We start from the raw sequence: 17,997 nt of genomic DNA, 5'->3' as shown, positions 1-17,997 counted from the left end.
TCATGGGCCACAGAGGGAAGGCATAAAGAAGACCTGCCTTTGGCCAGGGTTGCATCAAGGCATACAGGCCTTCACTTCCTGGCTCGTTTCTTTGACCGAAGAACCGAACCGCCTTGTTGGCTGCCAATGCCATCAGATCGAATGTTGGGCGCCCACCAATTCATAATGCAGGTGAAAACTTCTTGAGACAGTGACCACTCCCCAGGTCCAGGGTATTCCAACTGAGGAAATTCCTTGAACACCGTCCACTTCTGCCACATGTGCAGCTGAGAGTACAAGAAGATGGGCATCAATCCTCAAAATAGATTGGCCAATATTCAATACCTAGGGAAGAAGTTTTTGGCAAGCCCATTGAGGTTGCTGCACAAAAATTAGTTCAACATGAGCACACTTGGAATACTTTAAATAGAGCACAGTCTAAGTCTTTTTCTTCAAGGAGATCTACTAAACAACCTCCTTCACATTGGAAGCATACTCCTTCGGTTTCTGGGTAGCCATAGCAATAGCAGCAAATTTGCCAGCAGTTTTCAACTGATTCAGAGGCAATTCATCAGGTGAAGTTGTTTGACTCTGCCCAACTCTTCTAGCTCAATCGGAGTTTGCTGTCATTAAATCAACAACATTGGTCTCATATCAGCTGACCTATGACTTCTCATAGTCCTTAGGGAAGGTTTATCTTTTTAGCATGCCTGCCTAAAAACCCCCCCAACAACTTCAGTTGTCCGCGAAATGGACTCCTTTTCAAGTTTAATTTTCAGCAGTTTTTCTACTTCATGTTTCCTATAAACTTCACTGAGCAGGCTTGCATTGTGGAAAATCCACCGTGGGTGTAGAGCCTATAAGCAGCCTCAAATGGAATGGAAAGCAGGGAGATCACTCCTACCAGGGACCCAAAAGGAATGCGGGGGAGATGGAATCAGCCAGCGGCCATGAACGAAGTAGGAGGGTAGGAAGATTGTTCCTGCTTCATGAACCAGCTGGCCACATGGGACCCGAAAGGTAAGTGAGGGAGGTGTGGATGTCCAATTTCGGCAGGCACAGGAGGCAGAAGGGATTCCTCCTGTCCTGCCCACCGCGAGGCTGCTGAGGAGTTGGGGGCGAGGGGGGGTTGAATTTGACTGGGACGGAAGACGCGGGATCCTTCATATCCTGCACTACCAGGTCCTGTAGCAGGCCCGGTGGAGGCCTGCAAGGCATCGGGAGGGAGGGGGGACAGGGTGCAGAGCCTGGCAAGAAGGGAAGGGGGCTGGGTGCAGAACCTGGCAGGGAGTGAGGGGGACTGGGTGCAGAGTCTGGCAGGGAGGGAAGGGGGCTAGATGCAGAGCTTGACAGGGAGGGAAGGGGGCTGGGTGCAGAGTCTGGCAGGGGAGTTGGATACAAATCCTGGCAGGGCACTTGAATATTAAGCCCCTGTCTTATATTTGAGTCAACTAAATTTCCTCCTTTTTAAGAGGGAAAAATGGGGGTCTCAACTTATATTTGAGTATATATGGTATATAAAACTATCTCACTTTCTCAGGACACACTAAATGGCAATTTCTCCAATTGCCATATAAAGACATACAATTCCACTATGAACTTTTATGCAGTAAATTAGTAGAAATATACCTTTATGTAGTCAACAAGATTTTGATATTCAATATAGTTGCCACCTCCAACCACAAATACAATTGCCTGTGGTTCAAGAAACAGAAGTCAATAAAACAGAATGCAAGCAAAATACTTACAGTTACAAAATATGTAAAAATAAAATGAAATAAAACGAAAAGAATCAAGTGATACTTTTTTTATTGGACTAATTAGAGCATGGTTAGATTACATAGCTTTCGAAGGTAATCCTTCAGATCAGATAAGCAAATGAAGACAACGATCAGTATGTATAACAGTAAAACATCAAATGACTGGCTTACAGGAAGACTTGTATACTGCCTTTTTGTAGTTATACAACCACACTCAAAGCGGTTTACATACAGGTACCAAGCATTTTCTCCCTCTGTCCCGGTGAGCTCATAGTCTATCTAATGTACCTGGGGCAGTGGAGGATTAAGTGACTTGCCCAGGGTCACAAGGAGCAATGCAGGGTTTGAACCCACAACCTCAGGGTGCTGAGGCTGTAGCTCTAACCACTCTCCTCCAGGGAAGAGGGAGAGGAGAGGAGGGTGGGAGACAAGGAGATAAGGAAGGGTGATATGAAGGTGTCAGAGCAGTAAAAATTATGTTTTGTAATGTGATAAAACATTTTGAAACCCACCAGACAGGACTTAGGGCTAGATTCACTAAAGCTCACCTTATTGGGCGATCCGTGGGCAAGTCTTCATGGGACCTCATGCAAATTAAGGCAATCGGAGGCATGCCCCACAGTGACTCCACGGATTGATGCTGAGCGATCCTGACGCATGCGTAAACCACACTAGCGCAGTCAAAACAAAGGGGGGAGGGTTGGATTGGAATTCTCTCATAGCAGCTGCTAAAGAAACTGCCACTGCGGCCATAACACTCGCGGAAGACAGGCAGGGCAAGATGAGGACAGACAGCTCAGACCGGCACTAGCACAATAGTCTGAGTAGTGGAAGGTGGGGTGCAGGAAAGTTGGCAGCAACCCATCACGTGCAGGGTCCCCAGCTCCTCTGCGGCTGAGGTCAGACACGTATCTTCTCAGGGACCAGCGAGCCTCCGACCACCACAACCGGTGTGTGACGTTACCAGCTCCACAATGACGCTCCCCACTACCCGGCCAAGCTGCAGCCAGATATGGAACAGAGCACGCTGCAGCCAGATTAGAACATGCTTTTAACCCGCGGGTTAAAACCACGGGCTCACACTTCAGGGAAGTGGCGGCAGAGAGCAGGAGAGTCGGCAGGGACAGAGCGGCAGACAGCAGGAGAGTCGGCAGAGCTTGCCTTCTACTGGGATTTCAGGAAGGCAGAGAGCAGGACAGTTGGCAAGGATGTGAGCGACTGGTCCTCAGCAGTCGCTTCTTTTTGGATCGGCCAGCCCAGCCTGTTTAGTGAATCGCAGCCATCCTACTTTGCATGCTATTTTCCCTCATTTCCATGTGCGGATCGGATCGGGTGGGAGATTAATCGGCCAGAAGGTTAGTGAATTGGGTCGGGGTTGGAGAAGTCTAGCAAAGCTTAGTGAATCTAGGCCAGGGGTGGGCAACTCTGGTCCTCGAGGGCCGGAATCCAGTCAGGTTTTCAGAATTTCCCCAATGAATATGCATCGAAAGCAGTGCATGCAAACAGATCTCATGCATATTCATTGGGGAAATCCTGCCCAGCCCTGATCTAGGCCATAGGCCCAGATTCACTAAAGATAGTGATTAAATTGCTACTGGCTGATTCTCTGGCTGATTTTGAAACAGCGATTGTCAGGGCTTCTGCTGGTATTTTTTCTTTAATGGCACAGATATTTTGAGTGTATTGCACATGCAAAATATCTGGCCAATTAAAAAAAAAGTGCCCCCTGGACAAATGCCCCTCCTCCTCCGAAGAAAAAGGCAGGAGGGATGCCCACTCCCTTCTGCCATTGGGCCCGGCTCCCCAAAAACCAAAATGGCAGGAGGGATGCCCACTCCTTCCTGCAGGCAAATACCTGCCACCCACCCAAAAAAACCCGGCAAGAGGGATGCCCACTCCCTCCTGCCGGAAAATACCTTCCCCCACCCCTGAAAAAAACCTGGCAGGAGGAATGACCACTCCCTCATGTTATTGGGCACGGCTCCCTGAACCCCCCCAAAAAAAAACCCAGCAGGAGGGATGCCCACTCCCTCCTGCTGGGTTTTTTCAGGGGTGGGGGTAGGTATTTGCCGGCAGGAGGGAGTGGGTATATCTCCTGCCTTTTTCTTGGGGGCGTTGGCAGCAGTGGGGAGGTGTCCATTTTTTTTTAATGGGCAGATATTTTGCTTGTGTAATACACGCAAAATATCTGTGCCATTAAAAAAAAAAGGAAAAAAAACCCCAACCCCAGCAGACCTGTTAACACAGTTACCAACAGCTCTATAGCAGTTGGGTTTCAGGATAGTAAAACCCAATTCAAAATAGCCAAGCAATTGTTAGTGAATCAATCGCTTGGCTATTTTGCATGGGGTTTTACTAATTTGCATGGGTGGATTGGATCGTAGAGGAGATTCATCGGACAGAAGTTTAAGTGAATCAGGTCTGGAAACACGAGGGATCGCAAAACCAGTAAAACTGGTTTTGCAACCATTGTTACAAGATCGGTAAGTTTAGTGAATCTAGGCCTTAAAGACATTGTCTTTCTCTTGCATTACAAAATGTAATTTTTACTGCTCTGAGACCGTCACCTATGTTACTTTATAGAATATTGTAACCAAGTAAATTTGCATAAGCACATGTGCTAAATACTTGTACCAAAATGTTGATATGCATGTAACTTACAAGTTACATGCATAAATTTGAGCCCTGCCTAAGCTCTACCTGTATGTATACATCCCTTGCAAACAGTGCTCAGGTAGATTCCTGACATTTACTTATTTATTTTAGTATTTATAGACCACTTATAGTCTAAGTGGTTTATATTCAGGTACTCAAGTATTTCTCCCTATCTGTCCTAGTGGGCTCACAATCTAATGTACCTGAGGCAATGCCGTGTTAAGTAACTTGCCCAGGGTCACACGGAGCAGTGCTGGACTTGAATGTGAAACCTCAGGGTGCAGAGGCTGCAGCCCTAGCCACTAGGCCACTCCTCCACATGTATATGTGCACTTATATTTACGCCCCCATCTGTATTGCATATAATAAATGTGATGCAGTTAATTGCACCTATTGAGATGAAGTTAAATATTCAGCATTAACTGTAAGGCACAAGTCCCTGCTTCATTCTGCAATCCACAATAGGCAGTTAGCATAGAATTAATGTATACATCAAGCAACCATATTGTTAGCACATGCTAACTTCTACATTTGAAGGGGAATTCTATAACAGGGAACCTATATTAATGTGCCACTTGAGCACTTAAGTAATCAGGATACTGTCACCTTTGCGTTAAAATTTAGACCTATGCGCATTTGTAGCAACAAAACACCAAAGCTCTATTTTGTGTGACATAACAAGTAAACTGAAGGGGGATGTTCACATGGATGACGTATGAGCGGGGCTCCTACTTATGCACACAATTTAACAGGATGCAGTAAGCTGCATCTGCCCTTGCTGCATTTGGACACCCACAGTTACACTAGGTCTATGCCTAATATTCCTATGCCTTCCTCTTGCCATACCTGGATTCACTGAGATTTACTCTTACGTCAAAAAGTATTTTTCTAATTAAACATTTCTCCTAAATACATACTGCATTTTTAAGAATATACATTAAGCAAAGGTATACTGATGGCTTGTCTAATAGCCCAGTCACATAATTCAAAGCATGACTTTGCTTCAATTTCTTGGTTTGAACTTGGTTCTGGCTCCTGCTGCATAAGACGATAAGGGCTTAAATGGTAATGATAACAACTGTAGCCTTTTGAAGGGAGGAGCCAGTTTTTGCACAATACCTTTACTAGTCAGGCTTGGTAAAAACATATAAGGTTCTGGTGGAGGTGATGGTCTATGAAAGAACTGCTAAGAGATAACATAAGAGCACAGCACCATGTTTGACAGTAGTCAGTCAAGGTGAACCTGGCAGATCCCCCCCCCCTCAAAAAAAAAAAAAAAAAAAAAAAAAAAAAAAAGAGGTGGATACATAATCATGTTTTTCCACTGAGGATTGAGTCAGGCACCCAAGTGGGTGATGTCATTTAAGAATCCTGGAATGGAACTGCTCTACCAGAGCTTAGAACTCGGTATAAAGTTCTGAGAATACTGTACTTGGCCCTTCTCATGAACAGAGGTCTCCTCAGCTGCTCATTTTTTTTTTTTTCTGTTCAGCTGAATGGACATGAAACTAAGCTTTTTCATTTGTTTTTTTAGGTCATGTTAGCCTTCATTCTTCAGTTCAAAAGTATGATATTGTCATCAAAGTCAGGATTTTTTAATTTACTTATTTAAAAAAATGTACAGGACACACCGTCCATAGTTCTGAGCAGTTAACAGGATTTTGTCTGTGCTTACAGTGTGGCATGAAACTTCAGAACTTTGACATGCACACCAATTTCTCATGACTCAGTCCTGACATGACCAAAAAGACAGCACGCATTGTACTCAGATATCAGAAGATACCCTTAAAGTACACAGTGCAACCACTTCTAAAGTGCCTGCTGATGTCATGAGCAGAAGCTGCTAGCATCAACTCCAGCTAATGAAATGAAAGCAAGTCAGTGCAGATTCTAGCACTACTTAGATGAAACATAGAAACATGATGGCAGATAAAGGCCAAACGGCCCATCTAGTCTGTCCATCCGCAGTAACCATTATCTCTTTCTCTCTCCGTGAGATTCCATGTGCCAATCCCAGGCCCTCTTGAATTCATACACTGTCTCTGTTTCCACCACCTCTTCTGGGAGACTGTTCCACGCATCTACCACCTCTTCTGTAAAAAAGTATTTCCTTAGATTACTCCGGAGCCTATCACCTCTTAACTTCATCCTATACCCTCTCATTGCAGTTTCATTTCAAATGAAAGAGACTCGACTCATGCACGTTTATATTATGTAGGTATTTAAACGTCTCTATCGCATCTCCCCTCTCCCACCTTTCCTCCAAAGTATACAGATTGAGATCTTTAAGTCTATCACCATATGCCTTATCACGAAGGCCACACACCATTTTAGTAGCCTTCCTCTGGACCGACTCCATCCTTTTTATATCTTTTTGAAGGTGCGGCCTCCAGAATTGTACACAATATTCTAAATGAGGTCTCACCAGAATCTAATACAGAGGCATCAATACATCCTTTTTCCTACTGGCCATACTTCTCCCTATGCAACCTAGCATCCTTCTAGCTTTTGCTGTCATCTTTTCAACATGTTTGGCCACCTTAAGATCATCACATACAATCACACCCAAGTCCCGCTCCTCCGTCGTGCATATAAGTTCTTCACCTCCCCAAACTGTACCATTCCCTCGGGATGAGGCACTTGTACACACTCCCTGTGCAGAAAGATGAACCTACACAATATGGCAAAAGATCTCTTTAGGGCAGATAGTTTTGCTACTTCACAATCCACTATGCAACAACCAGTATTTATTACAGTAGCAGATGACTCTTCCTCTTACTACTGTAACTTCTGATCACTTCCAAAGTGCTATTAGATGTATGCATTGCTATACACAAACAAGTAAGATCTTACCATCTATTCAAGACAACAGGAGAATAACAGATTAGGAATTTTCATTATGGGAATGATTAAAACACTTGGTTATTTTAACAGGTGATTAAGGGACTAAGAGGTAAAAGCAGCATCAAAAAGCTGTGCTTTTAGCCTGGATTTGAATAGGACTAGAGACAGAGCATGACATACTAACTCAGGAAGTCTATTCCAGGTGTACAGTGCACCAGGTAGAAGGAATAGAGGGCTGAATGCTCTAAAATCACCATTACAATCCTGTGGTAGCTGCGATGCTGATAATTTGTCCGATTTGAACATAGTAACATAGTAGATGATGGCAGATAAAGACCCGAATGGTCCATCTAGTCTGCCCAACCTGATTCAATCTAAAATTTGTGTTTTTTATTCTTCTTCTCCTTAGCTATTTCTGGGCAAGAATCCAAAGCTCTGCCCGGTACTATTCTTAGGTTCCAACTACTGAAGTCTCCGTCAAAGCTCACTCCAGTCCATCTACACCCTCTCAGCCATTGAGGCCCTCCCCAGCCCATCCTCCCCCAAACGGCCATTATTACACTCGCTAAACCCAGAAAATACCAATGAAATTACTGAAATTAACAATAAACTCAATCAGATTAGATTATGGCTGAAAGAAAATATGCTAGCCTTAAACGCTTCAAAACCAAAAATAATGTTCTTCCCCTGGAAAGAGGGAATAGCGCTAAACTTTCCAATTCTTCTCGATACCTTCCCCCTAGACCATGTTGACTCTTAGGGGTTGTATTTGATTTAAAAAAAAACCCTAACCTTCCATAACCATATAAGTTCTATAATTAAATCATGTTTTTTCAAGCTGCGACCGATTCGCTCAATCTCTAAATTCTTAGAACCAAAATCCATTAACATTCATTAATCATTGCAAAATTAGATTACTGTAATAGCTTATTTACAGGAGTACTCCAGAAAGAATTAAAACGTTTACAAATAATTCAAAATGCCACAATAAAATTTATAACAACACAATCTAGAAACTACGACCATGTTACTCCCCTACTTCGAAATGCCCATTGGCTGCCAATTAATCAAAGAATTTCTTACAAAATCTCTCTCATAAGATTTAAAACAATTCATTCTAAAAAAGTTGGGAGCAGGAGGGGTGCTCAGTCCCTCCTGCTCCTAGGCCTCCCACCCACGGCCCACCCCTGGTCGGCCCAGGTGGTCAGGCCTGGCCCACCCACCAGGGTACCTTTAAAATAGTTGGGAGTAGGAGGGGTGCCTGGTCCTTCCTGCTCCTTGCGAAAAGGCTCCCTAATCTTCGGAAGCAGGAGTGGTGCCCGGACCCTCCTGCTCCTACGCCGCGTCAATCTTCGGGAGCAGGAGGAAAGTCCTCCTGCTCCGACCGGCCACTGCCCAATAGCGGCCTTAGGCCCCGCCCCAGTACATCATCTGATGCACGGGAAGGGGCCTAAGGCACTAATTGGCTGAGGCACCTCGGGCTGATGGCAGGAGGGAGGGAGTGAACCGGGGGTGGGAGGCATAGGAGCAGGAGGGACTGAGCACTCCTCCTGCTCCCAACTTTTTGGTGTCATGGGTGGGCAGTGCTGGTCGGGGGGGGGGGGTCTGCAGCAGTCGGGTTTGTCAGTAGTAAAACCCGGCTCAAAATAGCCAAGCAATTGTTAGTGAATCAATCACTTGGCTATTTTGCATGGGATTTTACTAATTTGCATGGGAGGATTGGGATCGGATCGCTATAGGCCTTAGTGAATAGTGCAGGAGGGAAATTTGGCCGCAAAGGGCTCGCAAACCGATCGGTACACAATCGGTTTGCTTAGTGAATCCTGGCCTAAGTCCGTTTTCGCCTAAGTCGCAAGTTGTCCAAAGTCAGACATAGCTTAAGACACATTTTCGAAAAATATGGCCAAAAAATTTTTTGTTTTGAAAATCGTCTAACTATACGTCCATCCGTCTGATCGTCCAAGCTGCTAAATCATCCATCTTTATATCACATTTTCATCCAAATATTCGTCCAAGTCAAAAATGCCTAGAATAAGCCCTGTTGAACGTGGGAGGGGTCAGCAAAGTGATGGACTGGACACCCAGGCATGGCACCCGAATAGTGGGGTACCTTAAAGGACACTGCTGTGAACTTCACAAAAAAGGTGCCCTATAAACATCTCACTATAGCTCCCTTATAGGTCATGGTGAACCCCCCAAAACACCCCCAAAATGTACTATACCCACCTGTCTACAACTCCAATAGCCCTTATGGCTGCAGGAGCCACTTATATGGCAGTACAAAAGGGTTTTGTGGGTTTTTAGGGAGTGCAAATGTTTCACCATGAATGCAATGATTATAGTGGCTTATGGGCCTAGGTCCTCCTCTCCATGGGTCCCCAACCCACCCCCAAGACGACTTAAGCCGCCTCTGTGCAGCTCTACTAGGCTTTCCTATGGCAGGCTGCTAGGTGCTGATGTTCTGGAGGCAGATATTTAAATTTGTTAATGTGATTATGATTTCATTGGGGGGGGGGGTCTGTGATCACTGGGGTAGTGTGTGGGGGTCTGTACTATGTGTTTGCAGTGCTTAGCTGGTCACTTTATATAGGTTTTTGTGACTTAGACCATGTTTTAAATGGCCTAAGTCACAACATCCAAGTTCCGTCTAGGCTGTGTTGTAAAACTTTCGGGTTATACATTCAGCATGACTAAGTCTAGCACGGCCCACAGCCCGCCCAAATCCCATCCTCGACACTCCTCCTGAAACACCCCATTTAGCTCAGGTCGTTCAGCGGCACTGGGAAGGCCTAAGTTGTTTGTAAACACGTCCAAAACCCATTTCGATTAACGGCACTTGGACGTCTTTCGTCTATGATTGTCCAAGTGCCGACTTAGGCCGGTTTTTGGATGTTTTTCTCTTTCGATTATGAGCCCCATATTATTTTGCTTTTATTCAAATTACATCCCAAAAGGTAAAACATAGTATGTTAAAAGAGAGCTCTAATAAATACTGTATACACATTTTTGTGCAACTTACCTCCTGGAATGGATTCTTGTTTCTCGGTACTGAGCTATAAGAATGAAAGTAAATAAAACAAAGTTAACAATAACTAAAACTGAATATTTAATGTGTGCAGAATACCTATCTAATATAATAAAATGCTAAGCGCGCATGCACACTCTTACCCCGTATTCCCTGTTCCCTGATCTGTCGGGCTGTGGTCGGCAGAGTGCGCATGCGCGCTAAGGTGCATGAAAGGTGATGCGGAGCAGCGGCTGCCAGGAGGAGGGATTCGCGGAGCGGCGCTGGCGGCGGCTGCTGGGAGGAGAGCTTCGAGGTGAGGCGGCTGGCGGCTTCAGGCAGACGCGCTGGATTTCGGCGCATGCAGGCCGTGGTGGCTGTTGGCACCTGCAGGCCGTGGAGGCTTGAGGTGGCTGTCGGTGGAGGGCAGACGCGAAAGGAGGTAAGGGGTGCTGCTGGCAACAGAGATGCTGACAACAGGGGGGGCAGAAAAAGGGAGGCGTACTCCTGGACAGGGGGAGCAGGAAAGAGGTGATGATGGACAGGGGGGGCAGAAAAAGGAAGGGAGGCGTACTGCTGACAGGGGGAGCAGGAAAGAGGTGTTGATGGACAGGGGAAGAGGTGCTGATGGACAGGGGGGAAGAAAAAGGAAGGGAGGCCTACTGCTGGACAGGGGAAGCAGGAAAGAGATGATGATTGACAGGGGGAGGTAAAACAAAGGGAGAAGGGCTGCTGCTGGATAAGGGGAGCAGTAAAGGGGTGGTGGTGGACACAGGGGAGGTAAAAGGAAGGGAGAATGGACAGGGGGAGCAGGCAAGGGGTGGTGGTGGACAGCCAAGGAAAAAGAAAGACAGAAAGAAATACAGAAAGCGGCTAAGGAGAGAGAGAGAGAAAGAAATAAATAAAGACAGACACACACACATATATTCTAGCACCCGTTAATGTAACGGGCTATAAGACTAGTACAATATATATTATACTGCACACACAAACATTTGATTTAGCTTGTTTGATTTAGTTGTTCTGGCAGTGAACTGACAGATGAACAATATTACAAGTGAGATACAAACTATCTACAACTTAGGGGCGCTTTTATTAAGATGCACTAAGAAATGGTCTTTGTGTGTGCTAAGATTGGATTTTCCAATGTGCTAAGCCACTTCTAGCACATGCCTAAACAGGGTTTTTTTTTTTTCCTTTTTTGCAGGTTCTACCCTAATTTTCTCATTAGGTGTGGCACTCAGGACATTACCTTCTCACAAGTGGGAGTCTCTAACTGCCAGGTTAACTGAAAACAACAGTCAATTGGGACTTGCAACAGCAAGGCCAACATGAACCAATAATACTAACAAACAGGCCTTTTGTGACGATGCAGCCTGGAACAGAAAAGAATGGGCCTAGGAGGATGGAGTTGAATTCTAGACATCAAACAAGTTCTGCAGAACACTCCAAACCAACAATCATGCCAAGAGTTTTGCTCAAAACAGTAGTGAAAGTGAATGTGTGGACTGAAGACCAAGATGCAGCTCTGCAAATCTCAATGGAGTCTGATCTCAAGTGGACTACTGATGTAGCCATGGCTGTGATATAAGGAGATGTAGCCAGCCTGGATATAAGGAGATGTAGTGTGCCAGTCAGTTGGAAAAAGTGTGTTAACCGATGGTTGTTACCATCCTACTTGGGTCAAAAGAAATAAAAAGATAGGAAGACTATTGGTTTTAATTTGCTCCAGATAGAAGGCTGAGGGGCTCTCTTGCAGTCCAAGGTATGCTGTGTGCCTTTGCTAGGATGGGCAGAGGTTTTGGAAAAAATGTTGGAAGAACAGCTGAATGATTAAGATTAGAGAATGACACGGTGAAAAAATTGGTCCCCGTCACCGCCCCGTCCCCGTCTCACCATCACCGTCACCGCCCCGTCCCCGTCTCACCAACCCCGTCACCGCCCCGTCCCCGTCTCACCATCCTCTTCACCGCCCCGTCACCGCCACTGCCACCCCATTCACCGCCCCGTCACCGCCACTGCAATCCCATTCACTTTTCTTTATTTACGTATAAAGGAAACATTCTTTAAAACTTTAAAACTTTAAAACTTAGTTAAATATTAGTTAATAACTATACAAAAACAAAACACGCAGAGAAAAAATTAATTAATAAAAATTCTCAAAACTGACACATTTTGATCACTAAATTTAAAATAGTTATTTTTCATACAGTTTTTCAATCACTAATCTTCCACCACCCCTGGGGCTAGCAATGCAAAAACAAACACGACATGTACTTTAAATGCTGCTACGGCTGCAAGTCTCCCCTCCCCCCAGCGATCACGGCAGGAGGGCACCCAACCCCTCCTGCTGGACCCCCCCCCCCAACGAACCCTCCCACCCCGGAACCCCCTTAGTCTTACTTTTCAAGTTGGACCGGACAGCTCCTCGCTCGTCTGGCCAGCAGGCCTGCCTCCGTCCAAATGAGGCGGGCCCGCCCCTCCCCTCCCCTGCCTCCCAATGGCCTCCCCTAAGATCGCCAGCAGGAGGGTACCCAACCCCTCCTGCTGGACCCCCCCCAACGAACCCTCCCACCCCGGAATCCCCTTAGTCTTACTTTCAAAGTTGGACCGGACAGCTCCTCGCTCGTCTGGCCAGCAGGCCTGCCTCCGTCCAAATGAGGCGGGCCCGCCCCTACCCTGCCCAACCCACAGGATCCTAGGGCCTGATTGGTCTAGGCACCTAAAGCCACTCCCGCTATAGGAGGGGCCTTAGGTGCTTGGGCCAATCAGGCCCTAGGATCCTGTGGGTTAGGCAGGGGAGGGGAGGGGCGGGCCCGCCTCATTTGGACGGAGGCAGGCCTGCTGGCCAGACGAGCGAGGAGCTGTCCGGTCCAACTTTGAAAGTAAGACTAAGGGGATTCCGGGGTGGGAGGGTTCGTTGGGGGGGGGGGGGTCCAGCAGGAGGGGTTGGGTACCCTCCTGCTGGCGATCTTAGGGGAGGCCATTGGGAGGCAGGGGAGGGGAGGGGAGGGGCGGGCCCGCCTCATTTGGACGGAGGCAGGCCTGCTGGCCAGACGAGCGAGGAGCTGTCCGGTCCAACTTGAAAAGTAAGACTAAGGGGGTTCCGGGGTGGGAGGGTTCGTTGGGGGGGGGTCCAGCAGGAGGGGTTGGGTACCCTCCTGCCGGCGATCTTAGGGGAGGCCATTGGGAGGACCGGCAGGAGGGGTTGGGTACCCTTCTGCTGCGATTGGCAGGAAGGGTTGAAATGACAAATGAGGAGCACGGTGAAATAGCGGTTCCTAGAAGGGGGTACATTGGCCCGCGGGGACAAACCTGTTCACCGTTTCCGCGGTCGGTGAATGGCCTTGTCCCCGTCACCGCAGCGACTGCTAGTTTTCTTCCCCGTTTTCGGCGGTGACCCGCGGCTTAAATGCGGTGGCCGCGGGTAAACCGTCACCGTGTCATTCTCTAATTAAGATGGAACTTCGACACACCTTAGTAAGGAACTTAGGATGTGTACAGAAAACTCTTATAATGAAATTTTGTGTACAGTGGATCAGTTTCTAGGGCCTGCAGCTCGCTGATTGAGCTGAAATGACCACCACCAAAAACACTACTCACACTTCTCACAATAAAAATGAAGAGGCAGGAAAGCAGAGGTGAAAAATTATGTGACAGTGACTGAAGAGATGTCTTCACTGCTCAGTGGAAAAGATGAAACTACTGGTCTTGTGCAAATGAGTCAGGCAAATGGGAAGGTACTCACACATGTGCAGGGGAGGCTTGACAATGGTTTCTGGAATCAACAGAATACTGGACAGCATCCTCATCAGGGCTCCATGGATGACGACACCCATCTATGAGAAGGTAATGTCCTGCTTGTCCACAGAGAACATGTTTCCAAATAATACCAGATTAGCAATAGGAAGCCTCTTTTTACCACTGATTGCTAAATGAAGTTACCAACTCTAGGTAGGTGGTAAAACTTTGTTCTTTCTCAGAATATTTCAGTTCTGAAGAATGGTTTGAGTGCACATTTTTTCTTCAATTTAATCCTCCTTTTGAATCATTTCCTATACTGCAGCTTATCACCATACTCAAGTTGGTCGCCATGTTAATCATACTTGACCTTGCTATTTAAAACCACACAAAGACACCAGCCCCGTGAGCACTTTTTGGATATTATATCATTGCATCCCCGAAACCTAAAGGACTGTCCGCTTTTGTTGACAGGGTGATGCTCCTTGGTAAGAAAGCTATTTTGACTAACTGGTTATCCAATGAACCACCGTCTTATGCCCAATTGAGATCGCTGATGATTGTACATGCCTCCCTGGAGCGTAGGCAAATTGGTGACCTTGATTCTAGCCCTGGCCGAAGTTTTTGTTCCATTTGGGAACATTTTTGGATGGACCTTACTCCTCATGCCTGCAGTAGACTTTTGAACATGATTTTCCTCTTCTCTCTTTTTGTTCCTCTTGACATGCAGATGGAGTGTGGGTTTGTGGGAAAGGGGTGGTGGGGGGGAGGGGGGAGAAGATATATTTTGTGCACATTTGTTGAAATTTTATTAGTTTCTGTATTATTTGCTGGCACTTTGTTGAAAACTTTAATAAATATATTTAAACATAAAAACCACACAAAAAATTCATAAAACCCCTTATGCCTTCTTGGCCTAGATGCCGAGAAGGTATTTGATAGGGTTCACTGGCCCTTAGATAAAGTATTGCTTATGTTTGGGTTTGGCCCCTTTTTCTGTCATTAGGTTAAGGATTTTTTTAAAGTCTCTTACTGATTTGTGTTCGTATCAATGGAAGAAACTTGGTATCGTTTCCCTTGACCAGGGGAACACGACAGGGAACCTTTTGCAGCAGAACTATGGGCAAACATGGATATTTCTGGGATAACTGTTGGTATGGTAAACTTAGGCATTGCTAGGTGCTGGAGATAGGTGCTGGTAAATTAGGCCAGGTAAAACCTGGCCTAATATACTGGCACCTATGTCCACGATGCCTAGCGGTTATAGAATCCAGCCATTTATAGAATCTGGCCCTTATCAACTTCATCAACTTCATTCACTTATTAAATTTTTAGTCTTTACATCACTATATATATTAATTTATGCATTTATAATTTCAAGACTGAATTAATGCAATACTGTGTTTTGTGGTATTTCTCGTTCCCAGTTGCATTTAAAACTTTACAAAATACAGCAGCTCTTTTTATAATGCAAAGCAAAGAGACATGATAGTGCTTCACCAGTATTAGTTACCGGTAACATTTTGTATTTGGTTTAAAATTTTGTGTATTGCTCATAAATCCTTTTATTTTAGGCACTCCCCCATTTCTTTCTTCTTTGACAATTTCATGTATACCATCCTGTACTCTTTGTTCTTTTGATTTATACCATTTGGTTCTGATTCCACAAAAATAAAAAAATAAAAAGCCCTTTACAAATTAATAAGAAATTCAGTTTTCTTTTTTCTAGATCCAAAATTATGGAATAATATTCCTCCCCTTATTCAGTTTGAACTTTCCCTGACTAAACTTGAAGTCCTTTTGAAGACTCGTTTTTTTCAGCTTTCTTTTATGTCCCTCCTATGTGTAATGCTGGATCAGCCTGTGTATCAATGCAACCTCCAGTTTTATAATGTAATTAATTTAACGCAATGTATTAGTTTACAATGTAATTAATTTAACGCAATGTATTAGTTAATTTAGGTTTGATTGTGTCTTTTCTTATTTTTATTGGAGTTCTAATTCTTTGTGTACTTAGTTGCTCGTTTTATTGTGAACTGCTGTGACTGGTGATCAGAAATGGTATATCAAATCTTTTAAATAAATGTAAAGGGTTTCTTTCAGACAATTGTGCCCAAGGCAGACACTATCCCAGCTGAACACCCAATCTTAGGTGTCTAGAATAGGAAAAATAACGGAGGTGAGACCTCTGTTCTACTATTAACTTCTGGAAAGAGATTCAGATTGTCAAGAAGCTTCACAAAGGCTTGTTGTTCTATTGGTACTGGCAGTCTCTTCCTAGTTCTGGCTACTGCAACTTTCTCTTTCACTCCTCTGGAAATTGATACCTTAGCGATCAGTGTAGCCCAGATGCACTAAAGTCAGTGATCATCGCTAAACCAGTTTTGATTGCTTTAGGAACAATCACATTTGCTGACCCAATGCACAAAACAGCTCACCATGTGTTTTTTGCCTCGATCGCCCATTTTCTGACCCAGCCTTGCAAATTAGCTAAAACCCTATACAAACTAGCCAAGCGATTGATGAACTAACATGCATATTATGTACCCCATTAAAAAAATAGGGTACCCCCCACGCTGAACCAGCACAAGAAACCGACCCCCCATCGGCGGCAGCAAAAACAGCAGGAGGGATGCCCACTCCCTCCTGCCAAGCCGACCCCCCATCCCCCATGTGAGAAAAAATGGCAGGAGGGATGCCCTCTCCCTCTTGCCATCACGACCTCCCCCCCACGCAATAAAAAATGGGAGTGATGCCCACTCCCACCTGCTAAAAGAGGCCCCCTCCCACACCAGACAGCCCATCCCACACAAAAAGGCAGGAGGGATGCCCACTCTCTCCTTCCACAGGATGCTCCCTTGAACACACTCAGTACATTTTTCACAGGTTGGGAGCAGGAGGGATGCAGTCCCATCTGCTCTGAGACCCGCCATTCCAAAATGGCAGGCCTTCCCTTCCCCGGTGCATCATGTGATGCACAGAAAGGGGTCTAAGGCCCTGACTGGCTCAGATGCTAAAGCCCCTCCAAATGTAGTAAAGTATCAGGGCCTTGGGCTTGTCCATCAGTATCCTGGAATACAGAGGGAGGAGCCTAAGGCCCCGATTGGCTCAAGTAGTGTAGAAGAAGAAAGGCCTGGTCCTGGTGTGGAGGCACAGGGGAGCAGTAGAGGAGAAGAGAAAAGGCCTGGTGCTAGTGTAGAGGTATAGGGAAGCAGTGAAGTAAAAAGGCCTGGTCTGGAGGCACACAACTAAGGAGGAGGAGAAGGAAGGCAAATCTCAGGACCAGGGTAAGTGAAACTCCTATCTTTTCTTTCTATTTAAACTACAGCACTTTACTTTGAGGACTGTTTCTTTAATGTTTGATGTTTTTATACACGGTGTACTGTACACGAGAACAAATACATACAGATTCTCACATGATCCGAGTTACATAAAAATTCAGCTTCCCCAGTTCCTGCTGCAATCTTCTCCCTCCTTACAGCAAAAATAAAAAAAATTATAAAAAAATAAAAAATTGGGGAAGAGCAGTTATTCTGCTGCAGCCTTCTGAAGCATGGATGAGCATTTTGCTGCCATATTCTTCTCTAGGAGACGGAATATGATGTGAAAAATTAATCTTTATGTTCTTAATTTTCAACACTCAGGTCTGATCTGTCCCATAGGAGTGTGTGAAAGAAGGACTTGGGGATAAATTTGTCCCCATCCTCATGGGACCTCTTTCCATCCCATCTCCACGAGCTCTAACCCTGTCCCTTCCCTGCAAGCTCGGCCCTCATCTGCACAAGCCTCAAATACATAAGAACATAAGCAGAGCCTCTGCTGGGTCAGACCAGAGGTCCATCATGCCCAGCAGTCCGCTAACGCGGCGGCCCATACAGGTCCAGGACCTGTATAGTTATCCTCTATCTATACCCTTCTATCCCCTTTTCCTTCAGGAAATTATCTAATTCTTTCTTGAACCCCAATACTGTACTCTGTCCTATCACACCCTCTGGAAGCGCATTCTAGGTGTCC

The 17,997-nt window shown here is 45.6% G+C and overlaps 1 protein-coding gene across 3 annotated transcripts in view; it reads right to left on the bottom strand.

Moving 5' to 3' along the window:
* Nucleotides 1-17,997, bottom strand: part of SCFD1 (sec1 family domain containing 1) — a 248,396-nt gene that overhangs the window by 19,813 nt on the left and 210,586 nt on the right. For 2 of the 3 annotated variants that reach the window (XM_033952475.1, XM_033952476.1), the window contains exons 22-23: nt 10,258-10,291; nt 1,609-1,674 (exon numbers count right to left, since the gene is read on the bottom strand). In XM_033952475.1, coding sequence (XP_033808366.1) covers nt 1,609-1,674; nt 10,258-10,291 — 100 coding nt within the window. The remainder of the gene's footprint in view (nt 1-1,608; nt 1,675-10,257; nt 10,292-17,997) is intronic. The other variant, XM_033952477.1, reaches the window with a different exon arrangement.

The sequence above is a fragment of the Geotrypetes seraphini genome, chromosome 7 (assembly GCF_902459505.1).
Source record: "Geotrypetes seraphini chromosome 7, aGeoSer1.1, whole genome shotgun sequence".
Taxonomy (NCBI): domain Eukaryota; kingdom Metazoa; phylum Chordata; class Amphibia; order Gymnophiona; family Dermophiidae; genus Geotrypetes; species Geotrypetes seraphini.
Note: the sequence above shows the minus strand (reverse complement) of the source record. Positions and strands in the feature narration are given on the sequence as shown.